At 33.0% G+C, this 21,120-nt stretch overlaps 1 protein-coding gene and 4 non-coding genes across 6 annotated transcripts in view; 2 read left to right on the top strand and 3 right to left on the bottom strand.

Annotated features, from left to right (window-relative positions):
- LOC117563385 (protein sickie) overlaps nt 1–18,446 on the bottom strand; it is a 208,510-nt gene extending 190,064 nt beyond the window's left edge. The window contains exon 1 of one of the 2 annotated variants that reach the window (XM_034241702.2): nt 18,221–18,446. In XM_034241702.2, the coding sequence (XP_034097593.2) occupies nt 18,221–18,280 (60 nt within the window). In that variant the 5' untranslated portion in view covers nt 18,281–18,446. The remainder of the gene's footprint in view (nt 1–18,220) is intronic. The other variant, XM_034241704.2, reaches the window with a different exon arrangement.
- LOC117566264 (U5 spliceosomal RNA) lies at nt 2,106–2,231 on the top strand. The gene has a single exon (XR_004571981.1). It is a non-coding gene; the product is annotated as a U5 spliceosomal RNA (small nuclear RNA).
- On the bottom strand, nt 5,522–5,716 carry LOC117566282 (U2 spliceosomal RNA). Its single transcript, XR_004571999.2, has one exon. It is a non-coding gene; the product is annotated as a U2 spliceosomal RNA (small nuclear RNA).
- LOC117566261 (U5 spliceosomal RNA) lies at nt 7,071–7,189 on the top strand. The gene has a single exon (XR_004571978.1). It is a non-coding gene; the product is annotated as a U5 spliceosomal RNA (small nuclear RNA).
- Nucleotides 14,123–14,262, bottom strand: LOC117566260 (U4 spliceosomal RNA). Its single transcript, XR_004571977.2, has one exon. It is a non-coding gene; the product is annotated as a U4 spliceosomal RNA (small nuclear RNA).
- Nucleotides 18,447–21,120: the final 2,674 nt, after the last annotated feature.

Genomic DNA, 21,120 nt, shown 5'->3' with positions numbered 1-21,120 from the left:
ATTTGAAACAGGCACTCCTAGCCAAAATGCAAGTTGCTTATTATATTAGTAAATAGCTTGCCTCCTAAATTTTAAAAGAATACAAAATTTTATTTTTAAACGATGCGAATAATTTAAAAGCACTAATTTAATTGAACTATTTTGCTGTATTTGTCATTTAAATTGCTGAAATACAGTAGAATTTTCTGAATTTTCACTTATTGCGACGAAAAGTCGATGGTTCGTTTGGTCCCCATACAACCTTATATGAAAGGGCCTCCGCTTAGTACGTCTCCGCTTTTAGCGACAAACCGCTTATACCGACGAAATTTTTCACAATTCAACCGGATATTGCGACAAAAAAAAAAATAACAGCGAAATAATGCCAACAAATTTAAGTATCAAACGACGCTGTCATAAATGTATGCATTTATCAGTGATTGGCACTCTTGCTTGTGTGCGTAGGAGCGACACGAAGCTTCGTTCTAAAAACGTATAAAATGAAAACGATTCTTTGATTATTTTAGTTGTTTCAAAACTTTTATACAAGATGCGTCTTTTGCTTGTCAGCAGTTTTGTTATCGTTTTTTATACACTTAATTTTCGAAATTTATTTTCAAATGCAAGTCCTGCCGCATCGCCGCCACTAACGGAAGAAGATAAAGATACCATTGGAATATTGAGACTATGGGGCAACGCCAAGAGCTACGGTTTCTTGCAGGAACAAAATGTGACCTTATACAAAATGGCTAAGTCAATTGTGGACCATAAATTTGCTGACAATAAAACACTTGCCTGGGCATCAGCAATTACCGATGACTGGGATCCCGATCTTAAACAAATTTCTGAGAATACTTTAAGTAATCTTGATGAGGACCCTGAAACTTTACTAAAACATTTTTACAATGTTTATAAGTCAGAAAATAAGTCGCGAAAGAGAACTAAGTTTAACACTTGGACAAACGGAGAATTCGAGATCATCTTCAAAGCATTTAATAATAAGGTTAAGACTTTAAAAAAAGAACTTGAGGATATGATGGATAAGTTTATAGAAAAACTAAGCGACAACACAAAAGTCTTCTACCGAAGTTTAATCGAAAAAGCTAACAATCCAGATAAGAATCAGGCGTTCAAAGCCAAAGGCAGACTTTACGATATATTGGTTATGAACCGGTACTTTTAGATACGCAATGAAGAATTAAATAATTGTTCTCTTGTGTCTTCTTGTTAAATGTAAATATTGTCTTACTATTGCATGATAAGATTTTGCACAATAAAATGGGTTTCAATCAACATTAGTACAAAGTTGATTCGCAAAAACGAATAATTTTTGGTAATTCTTTATTGCCTTCGTAGCTCAACATAAACTAATGTTAATACTTAAGATTACAAAAATTTGTTTAAATCAATCCTATACCTTTTACTCGCACACCAATTCCCCTGTGTACAAATTCAAAAAACTTTTATTAAATGAAAAACAATTACAATTGAATACAATTGCTATATGCGACATAGATTAGAAAAAATGTGAACAGCGTTTTCGACTCGAGATGTTTTTTTTTTTCTTGATACTTTTGTTTATGCAATTTGTTGTTAAAATTAATGTCCGATCTAAAACCATTGATGTATTAAATCATTAGGGTACCGACAAGATCTTTGAAGAAACGAAATGAATGATGATAATGAGATTGCTGCAGATAGAACTCTACGATGGGCAAAAGTGATGGGTAGCGGGTATAAAAACAAATAAAACCACACTCATTGCCTATTTGTTTGGCGACAATATGCCAAGTACATATAATTGCAACTTGGTTGCAATATTTTTTTGATTTAAAATTTTATATATAATCTTGAGAATCCAAACTGCAATTTCTCTTGACGAGAAAGTGCTTCAAATGCTTTTCTTTTATTTTTTTGTAATTATTCATCTTGATGCTTCTCTTCACTTTGCCGACATGAGTACGGAATAATAGGTTTCCTATTATTTCACACTTGGATCTGCTGGTTTAACATCCACAGTATCGGTAACTCCGGAACTTGTGGATGTAATGTGCATGCAAACCCTTAGAATTCACAATCAGTTATGATGCATCTTAGTTAAAGTCTCTGCCGTTAACAGTGTGTGATTACTCTGGCTTCTTTTCAGCTGTCGAATAAATCTTTCGCCTTTTACTAAAGATTTCCGTGGAAAGGAGCACTCTAATGAGTCTAACTTGAATTTTTAGTGCTGTGCCTGGCGACTATCGTTGCTAGGCCAATTAATAAATACATTATGAATTATGTCAAATGACGTGATCTCACACATCTCTGCTAGAATTATGTAACATTCTTATTCTTACGACAAGTTAATAAATTCTTAATTTTAATAAATACGTATATTTAAATATATGTACAATGTTTAAAGTATGATATGTTCTGAAAACTGCAACCACATTAGAAAGACAGTAAACAGTAAAAATTAAATTTTTTTTGCCAAGTATCGTTGTTTACTTACATATGCACAGCATTCAAGGTTTATGATGATTAATTTCAACTTTATATGTTTTTCTTATTTTTATAATTCCTAGGACGTATATATGTTACATATATGTATATTTTAGACATTAATGTGATTATTTGTTTGTTGTTCAACATAAACTCGATAACTCGATATTTGTTTTTATGTATGTAGTTGTGAAAACATCTGCTATGGAGAGTATATAAAATAGAGTATAGAAACACTTCCCAAGTTACACACTTAAAACTATTTGATTAAATAATCATGATTGAGCAAAAAACTTGACCTTGATGGAGAACATTAAATTGTTATTTCAATCAAAATTTTAGACCTACGTCATTTTAATGAAAACAATGTACAATGTACATAGATTAGACGATTCTAAAAACGTATAAATAGAGAACGATTCTAAGGTCTTTTGAGTTGTGTATATTGTAAGCAAGATGCGACGTTTGCTTGCCGTCAGTTTTTCTATTTTCTTGTATGCCCTTGTTTTTCGAAATTCCCTTTCGAATGCAAGTCCCGTACGATCACCGCCATTAACGGAAGAAGATATCGAGACAATTAAAGTATTGAAAAGTTGGGGTACCGCATCTATCAAAGGTATCTATCACATGAAAAACAAGGCTTTATACACAATGGCCAAATCAATTGAGGATCATAAAATTGCTGACAATGAGACACTGGAATGGGCAGAAGGGATTACCGATAAATGGAATCGTTATATTACCGAAGACCATCTTTACGAGATAGCTCATAATTATCCATTAGCAGATTTTTACAAAACCTATTTGTCAGAAGGTACTACAGAAACAAGAAATCAATTTAATACTTGGACAAACGGTGATTTCGAGGCTATATTTAAGGCTTATGACAATGAAGTTAAGGCTCTGATACAAGAGTGGGTCGATGTGGTGAATAAGTCATTTGAAAAACTTAGCGACAATACAAAAGATTTCTACCGAACCTCGATCGAAAGAGCTAAAACTCCAAATAAAGAGTTACAGTTCGATGCTTTATATGACATATACAATATATTGGTGAAGAACTTGTAGTTTTATTTAAGCTTTTAAAAATAAATACAAATTTAATATTTCATCAAATTCAATAGTAAAATGTGTATCATTACTTATAATTATAAACATTTGGTTGAATAAAATGTTCTTCACTCATCTTAATTTTTTTATGTACCAATTTTTATATATCTGTTAAAATGTATAATAAATGCATCAAAATTGAGTCAACAACTTGTTAAGTTATGCCAGGTAATTACTCCATAACATAAATCTTATAACAACTCGATATATTAATTCATTTCTTTTAATTGTAGAAACCGGTTCCCTTAGTTATATTAAAGTAATTTTGATTGAATAATCAAACCGCATGTTAACTTTCCCATCTTTACTTAGGACACGTATGAATTTTTATTGATGTATTTGATTTTTCCAAAGTAAACGCAACAGTAAGTTTATTATTTTGTTCATACCTACCACACTTAAATGAAATCATATATATATTAGTTAAGACGCTAAAAACCTAAGGTTCTTATCAAAATCATAAGACATTTAAATAACTTGAATTTATTCCCGCCTGAAATATTTCTAATAGGTTCTTTGTCTTTGCTTTCGTCACAAATACACTTGTTTGTTTGTAAATTTAATTCACATTTCATTGTCTAAAAGAAATTAACATAGATATTAACAATAAAAGTAATGACGTACTAAGAGTTAACTTCGACATTTCTCCGTTAATAGAAGCGTGATCAGTCGTTCAGTCGGTGTCTATATAAGCTGTAGACGGTCATTTGAATCGTTAGTTTGTTTTGGAAATTTTTTGAAGATGCATACTGCATTTATATTGATTATCGTCCTTCTGGTCTGTATTAATAAAGCTAATCAGCTAAGAGTGGCTGAATTAACTTAATAATTTGCAGAGCTGCATAGGTGCTGCTCTAACCAGCAGTCTTATAAACGATTTGAAACAAGTTGCTGAAAACACTCAAGTACTCGTTAATAAGGATGAGATAAAAACGTTGATTGCTATAGCTGAAACAATAGCTGCACATCATATTGCGCCTAAAGACGATATTGAATATTGGCAAACGTATTCCGAGAAGTTAAGATCTTGGAATGTTACCGTCTCTAGAGATTATTCTCTAGTAGAAGTACGAAACTTGCCTATATATTCTTTGAAACTGTTAAATCAATATTCAAATGGGGACTATGCCAAGTTGCGAGACGATTTTATGAAACTCGTAGAGCAACGATGTGCGGCATTTAAGATTACTGCTTTGAAAATAATAAATGCCGCGAAAAATTCTGGAATTATACACGTTCCGATAAAAAACAAATTAATACTTTTGGATGAGATAGAAATAAGCGAGGCAAATTTGTCCTTAAAAATAACTAATCCTGAAGTTAATTTCATTTATCCCCTGGTTCATCGCATCTAAAGTTTAATATTAAGGATAAAATTGTGAATTTGTAATATACAAAATTATAATATATTGCTGCTTAATGCTGCTTAAAATAATGTAGTGACACACCCAAAGTTTTCGATAGTAATCATAATAATTGTGATGGGAATTTCGTTGATTTGATTTCTAATGATTATACATTTTAATTCACTTAAAGAAATTGTAATAAATACAAATATTAAAATGTTGTTCTTTGAATCAAGTATTGGTCCTTTAATTTCTCAACCATTACGAATAAAAAGAAAATAGCAACGCCGACAAAAATTTAAAAATAATCCCAAAAGTTTGAAATATTGCTTAAATGTTTGAAAATAAACATTTAATTAATTGACTTGATCCGCGTGCAAAAATTTCAAGGAATGTCATTAAAAACAATAGTTTTACCTCTTGTAGTCTCTGAGATCCATTGTTTCATACGGATCATCGACAGACAGACAGACAGGTGCTCCTTTCAGCTGTTGGGTTATTTCTTAATACACAGACAGAGGGAGATGCACACATTTCCTATAGGCCCCTCGCGTTCAACCCTAAAGACAGCAGCCATAAAGATTGCATAACTACATTTATTAGTTAGTTGGGCCGAATCCCGGCGGTACTGCAATACCGGGCCAACCCGTGACAGAGGTGGAGCAAGCTCCTAGCACTCCGTCTGATTCCAAAAATCAGTTTAACATTTGTTGTTCTCCAATGGAGAAACTATCAGATGTTAAGCTGATAAGAACAGATACTACACTTTGATCTTAGCCATAAGGCCGAGAAGCGATAACTTTAACATCGTCAATTCACATCACTCCATCAAATGAGTGTTATAACAACTTGTGAATTTGAAGAGAAATGTTGCTTGAAAAAAGTGCAGGACTACTTTAGGGGTAGTTCTTTAAAGGTAAGTCTTTATTCAACTTCACACCATCACCAACGTCAAGGCTAGGTAAAATAATTCAACAATACTATTGTACATATTATTATTAAAGCCTTGTTTAGGGATGAAGAAGATTTGTCAATATGTTAAGAATCTATAAAAAGAGAACGCTCGGTTATTGCAGTTTATAAATATGAGACCAGATGAGTCTCTGGTTTATCGTCAAATTTGATTGCAGCATCACCTTGGACATCAACACATTAATTTTTTTTACGAACTTTACCAAAGTGTTCAAAATATTGTAAATGATTTAGTGTACACATTATTGCATTAGACTTACGTCATTTAGTGAAAGCAAGTATAAAATATGTGAATTTACAATTATGATAATTATATGATTCGAAGAAGAATTAGGACTGATGCTAAAATCGTACAAAAAGAGAACGATTCATTGGTCATTTCAGTCACTTTGTTGTGTAGGGAACTTTTCAATTTATCACCATTTCCTGAAAAAGACAAAGAAACCACCGAAGTATTGTATCTTAGGAAAACCGACAAGACTTACTATTAACATATTTGAAGAAATTAAATGTAACTTCATAATTGGCAAAGTCAATGATGGGCAATTATAGGAGATAATAGGACTCTTCTTTGGGAGGAAGAGATAACCGAGCATTGGGATCCGGCATCACAACTGATTTATAAACATACTTTATTCGGAAAATTCTAGATTATCTTTAAAGCATCAATAAGATTACGGCTTCCTTCAATGAATTTCTAGTAATAATGAATCAACCAGTAAACAAATTAGCACAAGATTTCTTTGAATCTTTGTATTCCCAAAAACGTTTGAGTGGCAGGATATATATCTTATTCGATCATTACCTTCAGCTTGTTTTTGAATTCATTGTAAACTTAATAGCAAAAGGTTTGTTACTGCTAAGACTCACATGACCGAGTACTAGCTGACCTCAATTGAACCAGTTTCTTAATAGTTGTATATGTTAGATGCGAATATGCGAAATTAAACACACACTCAATAAATATCAATCCAATACAATTGAATTTTAATTAAAATTATTGCATAGTTGATCCGAGCCGCTGCGACATTATTTGTTTTTCCATAGTACGTTGATAAACGATTTCTTGAACGGTTGTCAATTGCATCCAGAAGTAATGCATTTTGAAATCATACCCCTAGAATTCACAATCAGTTATGGCGTGACATTGGTAGTTTCCTAGCGGTTAAGGTGTTGTAGTTACTCTGGCTTCTTTTCAGCTGTCGAATAAATCTTTCGCCTTTTACTAAAGATTTCCGTGGAAAGGAGCACTCTAATGAGTCTAAATTAAATTTTTTGGGTTGTGCCTGGCAACAATCGTCGCCGGGCCGTTTAATAATACATTATCAAGTATGAGCAAATGGCGTGATGACCTTCCAGACATCTCTGCTAAAATTAGATCTGTCGCAGCATTAGCAATTCTGACGTCAATTTTAAATGCTTATTTATGGGTCGTGACTTGTGACGTTATTTTTGATTAAACGTAATGAGATTAGACGGAATGTTTTCAAGGTTAAGTAAAAACAAATATGACTAACATGAGATTAATTGAACTTGACCTAATTTCTATTGAACTAGACGACAATTAAAAATATATACATTTCATACAAAGACGACAATCTTTCTAAAATAACTAATAACATTGTGGAAATCCCTCAAGCCCAGTTGTATGTCATCAAAATGACTTGGCCTTAGCATGTCGGCAAATTTAAAGTCAATCGCCTTTATTTCTTTTCATTTTAATTGAATTATTTTTATGGGTTTCCTGGTCTCTTACTCGCTGCTTCGCCTTCTTCGTCAATATTGCTGCATAAATAAAACATAAATTAGATGAACGAATCCCCTAGGATAATGGCGTAAGAATCAAATCAGTGCGACACTCTCTACATGCCCGGCATGCAAATGCCTCTGAAAGTAGGCTATGCCGGGCATAATAAAATGAATTATGTTGCTACAAGTAAAGTTTGGTCGGGGTACGATGGGCGAGTCTAGGGTCAGGGTTCGTATTACATTTGGTTAGTTCATAAAGCGCAGTCAAGTCTGACCAACGTTTCGCCTCACTGAGATGAGACAAACACACATACTATAATTCTCAATGGCTTTGCTTTACCTTTTTTTCGTTTCTCGTTTTCTGTGTTTTCGTTTTTGGCATTTTCTGGAGTCCCGAGCCCATAAAAAGGCTCAAGTTTTGTTGACTAGAACAGTAAATTTACATGCTAGCCAAAACTTTGCTCTAGCCTTAAACGTCGAACTTGAACTATAATAAAAATCCAAAGGCATCCCGTACAACTTTCAACTCACATAAACATAAATTGCGGCCGTAATTTTTGGTCAGGTTGGCATTCCGTTTGTCTGTTGTCTGTTTTTTTTGGGGGTTGTCAGACCATTCTCACTGTTCAATGTCTCCATGCCGTGTTTGTGTTATTGTAATTGCCCTTAACTGTGCAGGCGAGTTGTCATTACCCAACCCATTTATTCCAAGCAGTTAACATTAAGTTTAATTTGTCTAATGCTCGAACCCTTTTAATGTCATTACAGCACCTTGGGAATTTGATAAAGCCTTAACACACACCAAATTATGATAATCTTTTGTTTGTATTGTCTTCGGTAAAAAAAAGAGACTTTAGTTTTGCGAGATATCCATTGATAAACTTTAGTAATTTACGATTTAAGAAAACGAGAAGCAATAATTAATTTTATTTGTTAATTACAGTCATTTTAAAATTATAAAATTATATATATATAGCTTGTTGTCGAGCAACAATTACTTTTAAAAGATAAAAGAGATAGTTAAGCTTTAAATCAGGGAATATTGTGTTTACTCATTAAGCATGGCGTACCATTGATATAATCAGTAAAGTTCGCTCGTTTAATTAAATTAGTATTGATGAAATCTAATAAATGTCATTAAGCTCTTCATCAATATGTTTAGCTTCTCTCGAGAATCCCAGTTTTAAATTCAGAAAAACATTGTTATTCTAAATCAGCATTTAATTCTTCGAATTATTGTTAACTTGTTGCTTCTCGATCATTTTAAATAATATTTTAGCCTAGCTTTTAACGATTGGAAATATTTAGATACATTTTGCTAAATATACATACATATAAAATGTTAAATGAATAGTATTATCAGCATACTATTCTGACTATAATCATCAAATGTGACATAGACGCTAAATCCGAAAATAATTATCTTTATGGAATACAATTATGTCATCATTTATTGTTTTATTTATGAAGATAACCAACCAAGTCTTCCATCGGCATATATATTTATATCGAACTTGTTTTTAATTTCAAATATTATTCTCAGTTTCACAAGAAACACGAATAATATGAGTGGCTCTAGTTTCAGATTAACGTCAAGTCTCTGGCGAGTCTCAAATCTTCGCGACATCGGTAGCTCTCCTCCAAGTGATACATGAGTTCTTTTAAGACAATTGTCTTCTCCAATTTGTATACCTAAATGCCACAAATTCTGACTGAGAGAAACATTTTAGTAAAGTAAATGAAAATACTAGACAATTGTAGTAATTAAAAACATCCATATTATGGCTTTTTTTGATTGTTTGCTTTATTTTAAAACGTTTTGTCTTTTAAGAACTAATATAGCAATGCAAAAATTTCGGATTCACGATTTTTAAGAAATTTATTATACCATTCATCCATTTTAGCATCAGTATATCCAGCTTCTCTATAAGAAAGAATAATTTCAGTAGCTCTAGCTTCGAATTCATCAAGTACTTGTGTTCTTAATTCATCGCATTTTAAGTTGATTTCAGACCATTCACCATTTACCAAATTGTTCAAAATGTCACCATTTGGTTTCAATTCAAAAATGTTAGTGATGCCTTCAATTTTTTCGGAATCGAGTTTATTAGCGTTTTTGGGCCAAGTTTCATCCGAATTAACTAACTTATTCAGTAACATTTGTACCTTCTCAATATCCGTTTGCTTATTATTCTTATTGGCAACTGCTTTTGGACAAAATATTATGTGGCATTTTAAAATTGCACGCTCATACAATATTGTAGTCTCGTTAGCAAGCTTTGTCAAATCTTCTTGGATATTATTTCTTGTTGGAGCAGAACTCTCGAACTTCTGTAAAAATATTAAGTTTTATAAACACCTTCTTACTGTAGTTTTTGTTTTAGACTACCAACCAAAGCAACAAGAACCAATACGAGTATGCAGCGCATCTTGTTAAAATTATTGTAGTCAATATTTGGAGGAATTTTGCTCAGTTTATATACGATTTGCACAGCTGTGCGAAATACATTTGCAATCAGAGAACGGCTTCGGGTGAATGAAAAAAATTCGTACGCGCTCAACAGCCGAATAATCACACTGTTCGGATCAGCCGATCAAACTTGCATGCGCTCACATTTTCGTTGTAGATTTTAAATCCACTCGGGTGCGAGCGATTTTTTGTTTCACTCCAAATCGTTCGGGCGCTACTCATTCGGTTCAACAATCATTTTTTTTTGAACAAGAATAGCACTCAACTCACAAAAATCAACTCGTATGATTTTACTCATGCGCGCAGCAAAAGGTACTTTTCCTGCACAGATGAAATGTGCGAAGACAAAAAAAAAGAAGCAACAACAACTAGCTTCAAGAATCTCGCATAGATATTGTTATTGTACATGCATTCGTAATGCTCATTTCATGTCGTCAACGACACGATCAACTCGAATTGATCCGAATGATGCTTTTAATACAAATTTTAAGTTTTCAGATAGCTTTTGGAAATTTTAAAAATTACTCCCAACTAATTTATTATTAACTTAGTATACTTAGTTAACATTGCTGCCTTTATTATAAGCCTACTCTAGCTTTTAGCGATTGGAAATATTTGGATACCTTTTGCTAAATATACATATAAGTTATTTAATTGTCGAAATGTTAAAATGTTAAATGAATAGTATTATCATCATACTATTCTGACTATAATCAACAAATGTGACATAGACGCTAAATCAGAAAATAATTATCTTTATGGAATACAATACAATCATTTATTGTTTTATTTATGAAGATAACCAACCAAGCTTTCCGCCGCCATCTATATTTACAAGTATACCGAACATAGGGTAGAAGGTATTTTTTGTGCCGGCAAGAAATTTCTCAGTAGAAGGAGGCATTCACAAGTATATATAACGCTCTAGTTTCATATTTATAAGAGTAGAGTCAAGACTCTGGCGAGTCTCAAATCTTCGCAACATCGGCAGCTCTCCTCCAAGTGATACATGAGCCTACTTACTGGGGGTCTTAGTTCTCTGAAAATAATTGTCTTCTCCAATTTGTATACCTAAATGTCACAGTCGAGAACTCGACTGTGTATATGTTACGTACAAGAAACGCTCTAGTTTCATATATATAGTATGTCAAGACTCTGGCGAGTCTCAAATCTTCGCAACATCGGCAGCTCTCCTCCAAGTGATACATGAGTTCTCTGAAAATAATTGTCTTCTCCAATTTGTATACCTAAATGTCACAAATTCTTGTATATGTTACGTACATATATTATTATATATTATCAATGTCTCGATCTGAAATTTAACTAAATTGACTGAGCGCAACATAACAAATAAACTAAATGAAAATACTAGACAATCCAACAACATCCATATAATTACTTATTTTAATTTTTTGCTTTATTTTAATACGTTTTGTCTTTTAAGAACTTCGATAGTTTAGCAATGCAAAAATTTCGAGTTCACGATATTTAAGAAACCTATTATACCATTCATCTATCTCGTCATCAGTATATCCAGCTTCCCTATAAGAACGAATAATTTCAGTAGCTCTAGCTTCGAATCTATCAAGCATTTGATTGTTTAATTCACCGCATTTTGATGTGATTTCGAATATGTCACCATTTACCAAATTGTTCATAGTGTCCAAACTTGTTTTCTCGGTAAAAAGGCTAGTGCTTTCTTCAATTTTTTCGTAGTCGATTTCATTGGCATGTTTGGGCCAACTTTCATCCCAATAAACTAACTTATTCAGCAACATTTGCACCTTCTCAATATCCGTTTGCTTATTATTCTTATTATCAACTGCTTTTTGACAAAATAGTATTCGGCATTTTAAAGTTACACACTCATTCAATAATGAAGTCTCATCAGCGAGCTTTCTCAAATCCTCTCTGAGATTATTTCTTGTTGGAGCAGAACTAACGAAGCTCTGTAATCATTTTAAGTTTTAAAAAAACCTTGTTTTTTGTTTGTTTTAGACTACCAACCAAAGCAACAAGAACCAATACGAGTATGCAGCGCATCTTGTTAAAATTATTGTAGTCAACATTTGGAGGAATTTGGCTCAGTTTATATACGATTTGCATAGCTGTGTGAAATACGTTTTTTGTTCGAAACTATGACAAAAACATACTCAGCATAGATATGTGAAATGTCGATGTACATTCGCTTTACGGATTCAAAAATGTCTGGAACGCACCATTATGTATGCAACATCATGAAACCTTGAACTCTAAAATTTGTTTATTGACGTAAGCCCCAATTTCAAAACTGATTTTATTTATGAAAAATAATAAAAGTCATCAACTTCTACGTAAAATATATTTATATTTTTAAATCTATCATAAATTGTACAAATAGTGTTTCATATTCTTAATTTTTAGTATTTTGAAATGTTTTTAATACAAATTTTAAGTTTTCAGATAGCTTCTGGAAATTTTAAAAATTACTCCCAACTAATTTATTATTAACTTAGCATACTTAGTTAACATTGATGTTTTTAATAGGCTTATATTATCTAGCTTTGGAAATATTTTGTTGCCTTTTACTCAATATATAATTTGATTGTCGAAATGTTAAGATATCGAAAACCTAAACGTAACTATGTCTGTATATCAGCGTACTATTCTGACTATTATGAACAAATTAAGTGACATATACGTTAAATCAGAAAATAATTTTTTTTATGGAATAGAATACAATTATGACATAATTTATTGTTTTATTTATGAAGATAACCAATTAAGTTTTCTGACCTCATCTATATTTATATCGAAACTATTTTTTGCTTCAAATAGTATTCTTAGCTTCACAGAAAATGCGAGTAATATAATATAAGTGGCTCTAGTTTCATATTTGTGTCAAGACTCTGACGAGTCTTAAATCTTCGGGACATCGGCATGTCTCCTGTTTCATGTGATACATCATCAGTATTGTATACCTAAATCGAGCTATACATGCGCTATCGATTATTCTAAAAATCTGAAATTTAACTAAATTGACTGAGCGCAATATTTTAATAAAGTAAATGAAAATACAAGACAATTGTAGTAATTAAATACATTCATATTATTACTTTTTTTAATTGTTTTCTTTATTTTATTTTGCTTTTGGACGTTGAAGATAGTTTAGCAATCCAAATACGCGCACTCGATTTTCAAGAAAACTATTATACCATTCATCTAACTCGTTATCAGTATATCCAGCTTCTCTATAAAAACGAATAATTTCGGTAGCTCGAGTTTTGAAACCATCAATCATTTGTTTTGTCAATTCTTGGCAATTTAACATGATCACGTGCAAGTCACCATTTACATAAGACTTTAAAGTGTCCGAACTTGGCTTCTCGGGAAAAAGGCTTTTTTCAATTTTACCGTAGTCTATTTCACTGACGCTTGTAGGCCAAGTTTCGTCCCAATAAACAAACTTATCTAGTAAGATTTGCATCTTTTCAATAACCGTTTGCGTATTATTCTTATTCTCAACTGCACTTTGGCAAAATAGTATTTGGCATTTTAAAAATATACGTTTATCCTGAGATTATTTCTTGTTGGAGCAGTACTCACGAAGCTCTGTAATAATTTTATGTTTTATAAAAACCTTGTTACTGTAGTATTTTTTCAAAGTACCAACCAAAGCTAGCAGAACAATTACGAATATGCAACGCATCTTCTAAAAATGATTTTAGTGAATACTTGGAGGTGTTTTGCTCAATTTATATACGATTTTCTCAGATGTGTGAAATAAATATGTGACTATTATCAGCGCGCATTCGCATCACGAATGTCTATTATCATAAACATGAAACCTTGAACTATAAAATTTGTTTATTGACGTAAACGCTAAACTCTAAATGCATTTTATATTTGCGCGTATGTTAATGAGACATATAAACCTATATATAAAGAAAATATAAAATACTAAACAACTTGACTGTCACGCGCTGAACATTCTTCGAAATTCTTACTTAATTATCAATTGATTAATTAGTTAGCCCTCTCGGGCTTCCAAAAATTGCCGTAGCGGACGGTATTTCACGTCCTCATGGCGGGGTATTGGTTAAAGTTTTCAACTAGCAATAATCGCACCTCAGTAGAACTTCATTGGTTACGATATCGCCTCTGCGCAAAGATAACTTCATCAAATCAGATGCAAGGATCAAAGCAAAGAAGTACTAGAACCACTTGTGAATTACAAGCTAAATGTATGAAAAAATGTTGCATAATTTTCAGCTACACTCTTTTCTTTGTAATCTTACCTAAAATTTGATTCTCGTATTCTATTGTCATTTATCTTTTACGTAATCTAAATACAAAATGCAAATGTTTCAAATTAAAATTTAAAAGCTAAGAGTAATTTGAGATCAATTAAATCGTAGCCACAGTGAATAATGTCAATCTTTAAAAATAATCGAGGATCTTTGAAATATAAAATATATTCACGAGCTACTTATAATTCAGCTTAAGGACAACTTGAGAACATATATTATTATATATAAAAATTTATTTAACATTCAGCACATTCAAGCATATTCAAATTATTTTACTACTATCCATGAAAATTCTTTAAGAATTTAAGAATGATAGAAATTTCCTTATATTTGTAACACGCAATGCGCTAGAATCATATTAACAATATCCATAATAGACAAAATGAACTAATTTATGTATATACTCATACTCTCTAATCCTAACAGACGACCCCAAAAATAGCTATTACAAAAAATCATCATTAGTTGATATGCAAAAGCGACTAAATACTTAACGAGTTATAAGGCCTATTAAAACTTTAGTTATTATGTGCACAAAGGGACCACACTAATAATAGCTTAAGGTTGTGACATCAGCACTTAAAGTACCCTTTCTTGGGCTATTTAACTATTCACATAATATCCCCGCAATATCTTCGCACACACACAGTATTAAAACAACTGTCAGTCTATTAACTGAAATCGTCTCAAATTGCCGCCAAAGTGCCGTCCATATTCAGAAATTTCGGCTGTGCAAAGCAATTTACTTTAACAAAATAGTTTTCATCCCTTCTCATTGATTGTCACTGCTCAAGCACATTTTAACAAGCAAAAATGCTCATTAACTATTATCATTGTCAAGTTTCGTTGCATATTTATACAAAATGAAAGCGTTGATTAAAATTCCCATCGCTTCGACAATCTAATGAAATTAATGAAAAATTCATGCAACAACAGCAAGGAATAACAGAGAGACAATTTGACTGCTAAAATATGTAAGGAATATAGGGAGGGTGCCTTGGAGTCGCCTACTCTAAAATGCTAAATAGCCACTTTTGCGGCAGGGCATAAGGAACATTTTTTTTTGTCTATTCTTATATATATTTTTTTTGCTCGTGCCATTGTCATAAAAGATTGAACAACTTGTAGGCAGAGGGCAAGTGCCTGAACTCGGCCCCATCTACTGCACTGCTTTCTTCCCAAACTCGCCTTAAAGTCAAGAGTGTTGTAGGCAGAGCTTCCCCCCAATGGCCCAGCAAGAGACTCGGGCACAAAGACGGCGAATACCGGAAATCCGTTTCATGACAAATGCGTCACATTGTCGTGCTGGAGTGTTAAGAACGATGGTGACGACAGCGGGGGCTGAGCAGAGGGAGGTCGAATAAACCGGCAAACAGGCAATGAAATTCCTTCAATGGAACAGCAGCACGTGACTCGCAAACGGAGAGCACCATAAAGAGAGAGCGTATTTCCACCGACATTGACATTGACAGCAACGTCGCGACGACAAAGGCAGACAGCAACACAGAGAGAAGCAGAGAGATAAAGAGACACAAAGAGGGAGAGCAAAAGAGAGAGACTACTGCGCCGGCGCTGAACTTCTGCAAATGAACCCGGCAATCTGAACGTGCCGGCAGCCTCAGCTCCGGCGTAACTTTGGCATTTTAATGAGAAATCCATATTTATGTTGTTTGTTTTGCCAAAAATAAAAAGCAACAACAACAACAAGAGAGTATAACTTTTTTGCTAGGCCAGAAAAGGTTGCGAAGCAGCATATGCGACGAAAAGTGAAATTACTTTACACACAGCGTTCAGTGTTCAGTGTTCAGGGGCAAGAGATTCTTGTTGCTTTTGCCAGGACTCGTGTAGCGGCATTTGGCAATCATTTTTAATGGGCTGCGTCTGGAGGCGCCATATGGCTCTAATACTTATGACAGTCCAGAAAGTACACGCAAAAACATCACAAATACTCAAACCATTGAAAATTGTTAACATTTTCATTGCGCCTTTGAGGAAACAGGAATCAGCTTAAAGCAAACCAACGATTTTTTAAATATTAAGTAAAATTAATCAAAGCAACATTTTTGTGAGATTTCGCATCAGACAAAAAAAAACATAAATATATTAAAGCCTATATTTAAATATAATAATAGTTTAAATATTAAGCAAAACTGACAACAAGTATATAAATTAGACATGTATTTCAATTATATATTTTAATATTAAAATTATTTTATATGTGTATCATAGAATTTAAAATGATTACATATTGAAAATTTCATAACACTATCACGAGTTGCAGGCAACGTTATATTGAAACTATAATTATCTAGTACTCAATAAATTAACTACACTTATTTGATGTAAATTTGAGAGTATACGTAGCCGCATTCAAAACTGCATCCGAGTAAAGTTTTATCTCTCTTGGCCAAAAAAAAGAAAAAACACGTAAATGGAGTTTTAACTATGCCACGTCGGCGCCATGTCACAATAGAGTCATAACGCCATCATTCCGACAAAAGCCATAAAAATAGCGGCTTAAATAGCAACAGCATGTCTAGCATTTTGCCACAGGGTTGTTCTTGCCTCAGTCCGGACTCCGGAATTCCTAGAGTAGGGAGGCAAGAGCTCAGAGACGTCATGACGCCGTGTTTGCCGCACAAAAAATCGTCCACTTCACACTTTTTGCCATGGTGCTTTTTGTCAGCTTTAATAAACGGGCAACAAACTCGGCAAAAATTTTATGCTTTTATTGTGCAAATAAAAACACGCGGAAACTACTTAATCAAGTTCCATTCGTAGCCGGGACCTAGACACAAATACATACATACATACACACTACTCCGACTCCGACTCCGACTCTGGCATGCGGAAGCGACGTTTTGTATGCAACAGAAAGCAAAAACAAAGCCCGGCTAACAGCAGCAGCAAACTTTGCCGACGCGTTCTGTTTTATTTGCTTCGTTTTTTTTTTGTGATTGTAAGTGCAAAAACAAGAAATAAAACATACAATAACAAAAAATTAACATGGGAACGCCGAAAGCTGAAACAACATGAAAGTCAGCATCAAGCGATAATGTTAAAATCACGACTTGCAGATACTCTCAAGCTATCGCAATGTGCAAACAAACTGACATTTAGCTCCTTTTAATTTATTGCGCATGCATATAACAAGGCAATATCTATGAAATAATAGTTGCATATTATTGATCTTCTTTTAATACATCTCTGAAATATACCTTTAGCTAATCATAACTAAATGTGTTTAGTCAGTTATCAAATTGTTTAAAAAATGGTCGATAAATATGGTGTCAACTCACACACAATGGCATATCTATTGACACATCTCATACACCCGATTAAGCAATTAAGTTACCCGCACATTGCACTCTTTCTGTGTGGCCCAAAAGAATGTAACCATCTACAAGTTGAGTACAAATTTATGACAGCAATTAGCGGGCCAAAGGGGCGTGTTCAGGCAGAGGATGAAGAAGTAAAGTGGGGCTAGAAACTCTTCAATTAATTTGCTGAACTGCTCAGACAACAGAACGCGCGCATCAATCAAGACGTAGTCAAAGGCAAACCGAAAACCTTCGTTTCTGGGTGTGAAAATTCGAGAAATGGACATGAGTTTTGGTATAGCAAATGGGGGAAAATAGGAAAAAAGGGAAAACGCTAAATGCCGCCCAGTTTTGGTCGCGTGCCGCAAAGGAAGGTAGCTCGTAAATAAACGAAATATCTTATTTTTAATTACCGCACTCAAGTTGAATTTTAAATGCCATCAAACTTGGCGATTGGCCAAAATAAATGTGAAAAAATGGTCGGAGCAAGCATTCACTTACCTGTATCGTTTCCGTTGCGGAATATTTCCGATTATAGTCAACATGATGAAGGTTCGGCATACTGATTCACTGTTTCACCGATAACGGCAACGGATAACAGCCTTTTAACACGTGTCCTTGTCGTCGCTGTTGCTGTTGTTGTTCTTGTTGGTGTTGGTGTTGTGAGGGTTGCTCGAGATATGTCAGTTTATGATACATTTGTGTTAATTTTTGTCGTCCTCCGCCCCTTTGAATGGTTTAATTTGACTGCAAAGAGAGTAAAGGCGCAAGAAGAAAATTTATACAAAAAATTCAAGCTTAAGCTCAAAGTTTGGAAAAGTGTAAATTACTTTCCCCCAGTCAACCCTTAGGGCTTGTTTGCCCATGTCGATATTGTTAATACGCCACGTGTAGCGCAAACGGGCTGTTTGTTTGCAATGGAAACAGAGCGAACACAGCAGATACACAGATAGAGATGGTAAGATAGAGTGATGGGACTAAGGGGTTTTCAGGATTTATTGCCAAGTTTACGCTACGTGCTTTGACTTAACATATAAGCTAAATACACACACAACACAAACCAATATGAGAGCATAGTGAAATCGCTATGTATTGACACTCAGTTGATTGGAAGTATTTAATAGATAAACGAAGTGTCTGATCATATTCTGGGCATATAAGAAATCTTTAAATATAAACTGTTATTCAACTTATTTTAAGGGAAAAAACATTTTTAACACTTTTAAAAAATGGGTACTTTTTTACATTAAACAAAATAAAGCATTCAAGTTATGAACAGTAATTAATTGATTTCTAAATAAAATACACTTACATGGTGTTTAGATAACAACAAATATTTACAGAGTTTCGCGAGTATTCCTCCAACAATCAATAATCTCAGAGAGATTTGAGAGAAGTTGATGAAAAGTTTATATAATAGGTTGAATTAACTTTCTAGGTGTAGTCGTTTACGTTGTAGTTAGTCACCAATCATCAATTAATAAATTATTTTTGAATAGAATTGGACATTAGACACAGTAGCCCAATTATTTGTGAGGCTCGAAAATTATGTATTGTTTTTAGTTATATATTATATTAGTAACCTTAGAAAATTGTATACTCGTATAATCAGTACTTAAATTTTTCTTTAATGACTGTCAAAAATGAAAATAATTTTGACTTTCATAGTAAATAAATAAATGTTGAAGTTCAAGGCTTTATGGTGTTGACAACAAATAGTTATCACGCGAATTGTAAGCTGGTATATGTAAATATTATCAACATAAAATTGTCTTTGAAGCTGCCTAATTTTTGTGCAAAAAGTCAACAAATATTTAGTACACCTTAAAAGCAGATTTGGAAGATCCGCTGCATATTCGGGGGTTCGTGGTTACTATATTAACAGTTTAACAGTTAGTGTTACGGTTAAGATAACTAAAAACTTTTACAGAGTTTCGCGAGTACTGCTTTTACAATAAATAATCTCAGAGAGATTGAATAATAGCTTGAATGAACTTTATAGCTGCTGCCGTTTACTCTGTAGTTTCATAGTTAGCTACAAAACATCTATTAGGACAAATAACTTTATATATAGGTTTATAGGCTATATTTCATAAACATACGCGAGTCTAAAATGCATTTAGAGTTTATAGTTCAAGGATTCATGTTTATAATAATAGACATACGAATGCGCGCTGATAATAGTCACATATTTATTTCACACATCTAAGTAAATCGTATATAAATTGAGCAAAATACCTCCAAATATTCACTACAATCATTTTTAGAAGATGCGTTGCATATTCGTTCTTGTTCTCGCGCTCTTGGTTCGTATTGAAAAAATAAAAACTACAGTCACAAGTTGTTTATACAGCCCACAATTATTTCAGAGCCTTGCAAGTACTGCTCCAACAACAAATACTCTCAAAGATGATTTGAGAAAGGCTGCAAAGGAGACCGAGTTACTTATCCTTCGTGAAAATATAAAAACGTCAATAGTACTTTCCCAAAAAGTAATTGACAGACGGCTTATAAGACAAAGGGATATTTCGAATTGGCAAACACTTCATGATAGGTTGGTTTATTATAATGAAACTTGGGCTGAAAATGGCAAAAACTTTGACTCCGACGAATTATACGTCCCCGACCTTGTACCAAGAATGGTTTCTAGGAGTGAACGAAACTATTATACAAATGGTGCCTACGACGCGATTGAATCTAAGTACAAAGAAGTGACATCACAACTTTATGCTGAATTCATAACTAAAGCGAATGCAATGATTCGCTTATCTAAAAAAGCTGGGTATACTGATAAAGAGTTAGATAACAAATATAACCTATTTGTTAAATATCCAGATAGCTACTTTCTTAATTTGTTGTCATACCTTAATTAATAAAAAAATAAAAAATTAGTTTCCAAATAACTTCAAGAAAGCAAGAAATTTTTTGTAAATTTTATGTATTCTATAATGTTTTCTATTCAATAAAATGCATTATTATTTTAATTAGGTGTTATATTCATAAACGTATTTTGTGTAGAAGTTCAAAGCTAAATTTTGTACGCTGTTAACATGCGAATTGTATACTAATAGTGATGATATGAGTATATTTACATTCATCATCTATAAAACTCAAATATAAAATGGGTAAAATTACACAACCCGAAGGTATAATGATTTTCAATTATTTTCAAAATGTTTTAAAATTGCAAGCATGATAGAATGTATGAGAATAATTTTCAAATTTTTGAGCAGCTAACTCTGAAATTTACCTTAAATTTGTATTAAAACAGATTTAAAAGTAACACAAAGAAGCGATAATTTTGAAAAGTATTTAAACAATATATAATTTGAATATAGCAATCTATTAAACGTATAACCTCGGACCTCGAGGACATCGGGTATTTAATTTTATGTTTTTTA

Source organism: Drosophila albomicans, chromosome 2L (genome assembly GCF_009650485.2).
Source record: "Drosophila albomicans strain 15112-1751.03 chromosome 2L, ASM965048v2, whole genome shotgun sequence".
NCBI classification, from domain to species: Eukaryota; Metazoa; Arthropoda; class Insecta; order Diptera; family Drosophilidae; genus Drosophila; species Drosophila albomicans.
Note: the sequence above shows the minus strand (reverse complement) of the source record. Positions and strands in the feature narration are given on the sequence as shown.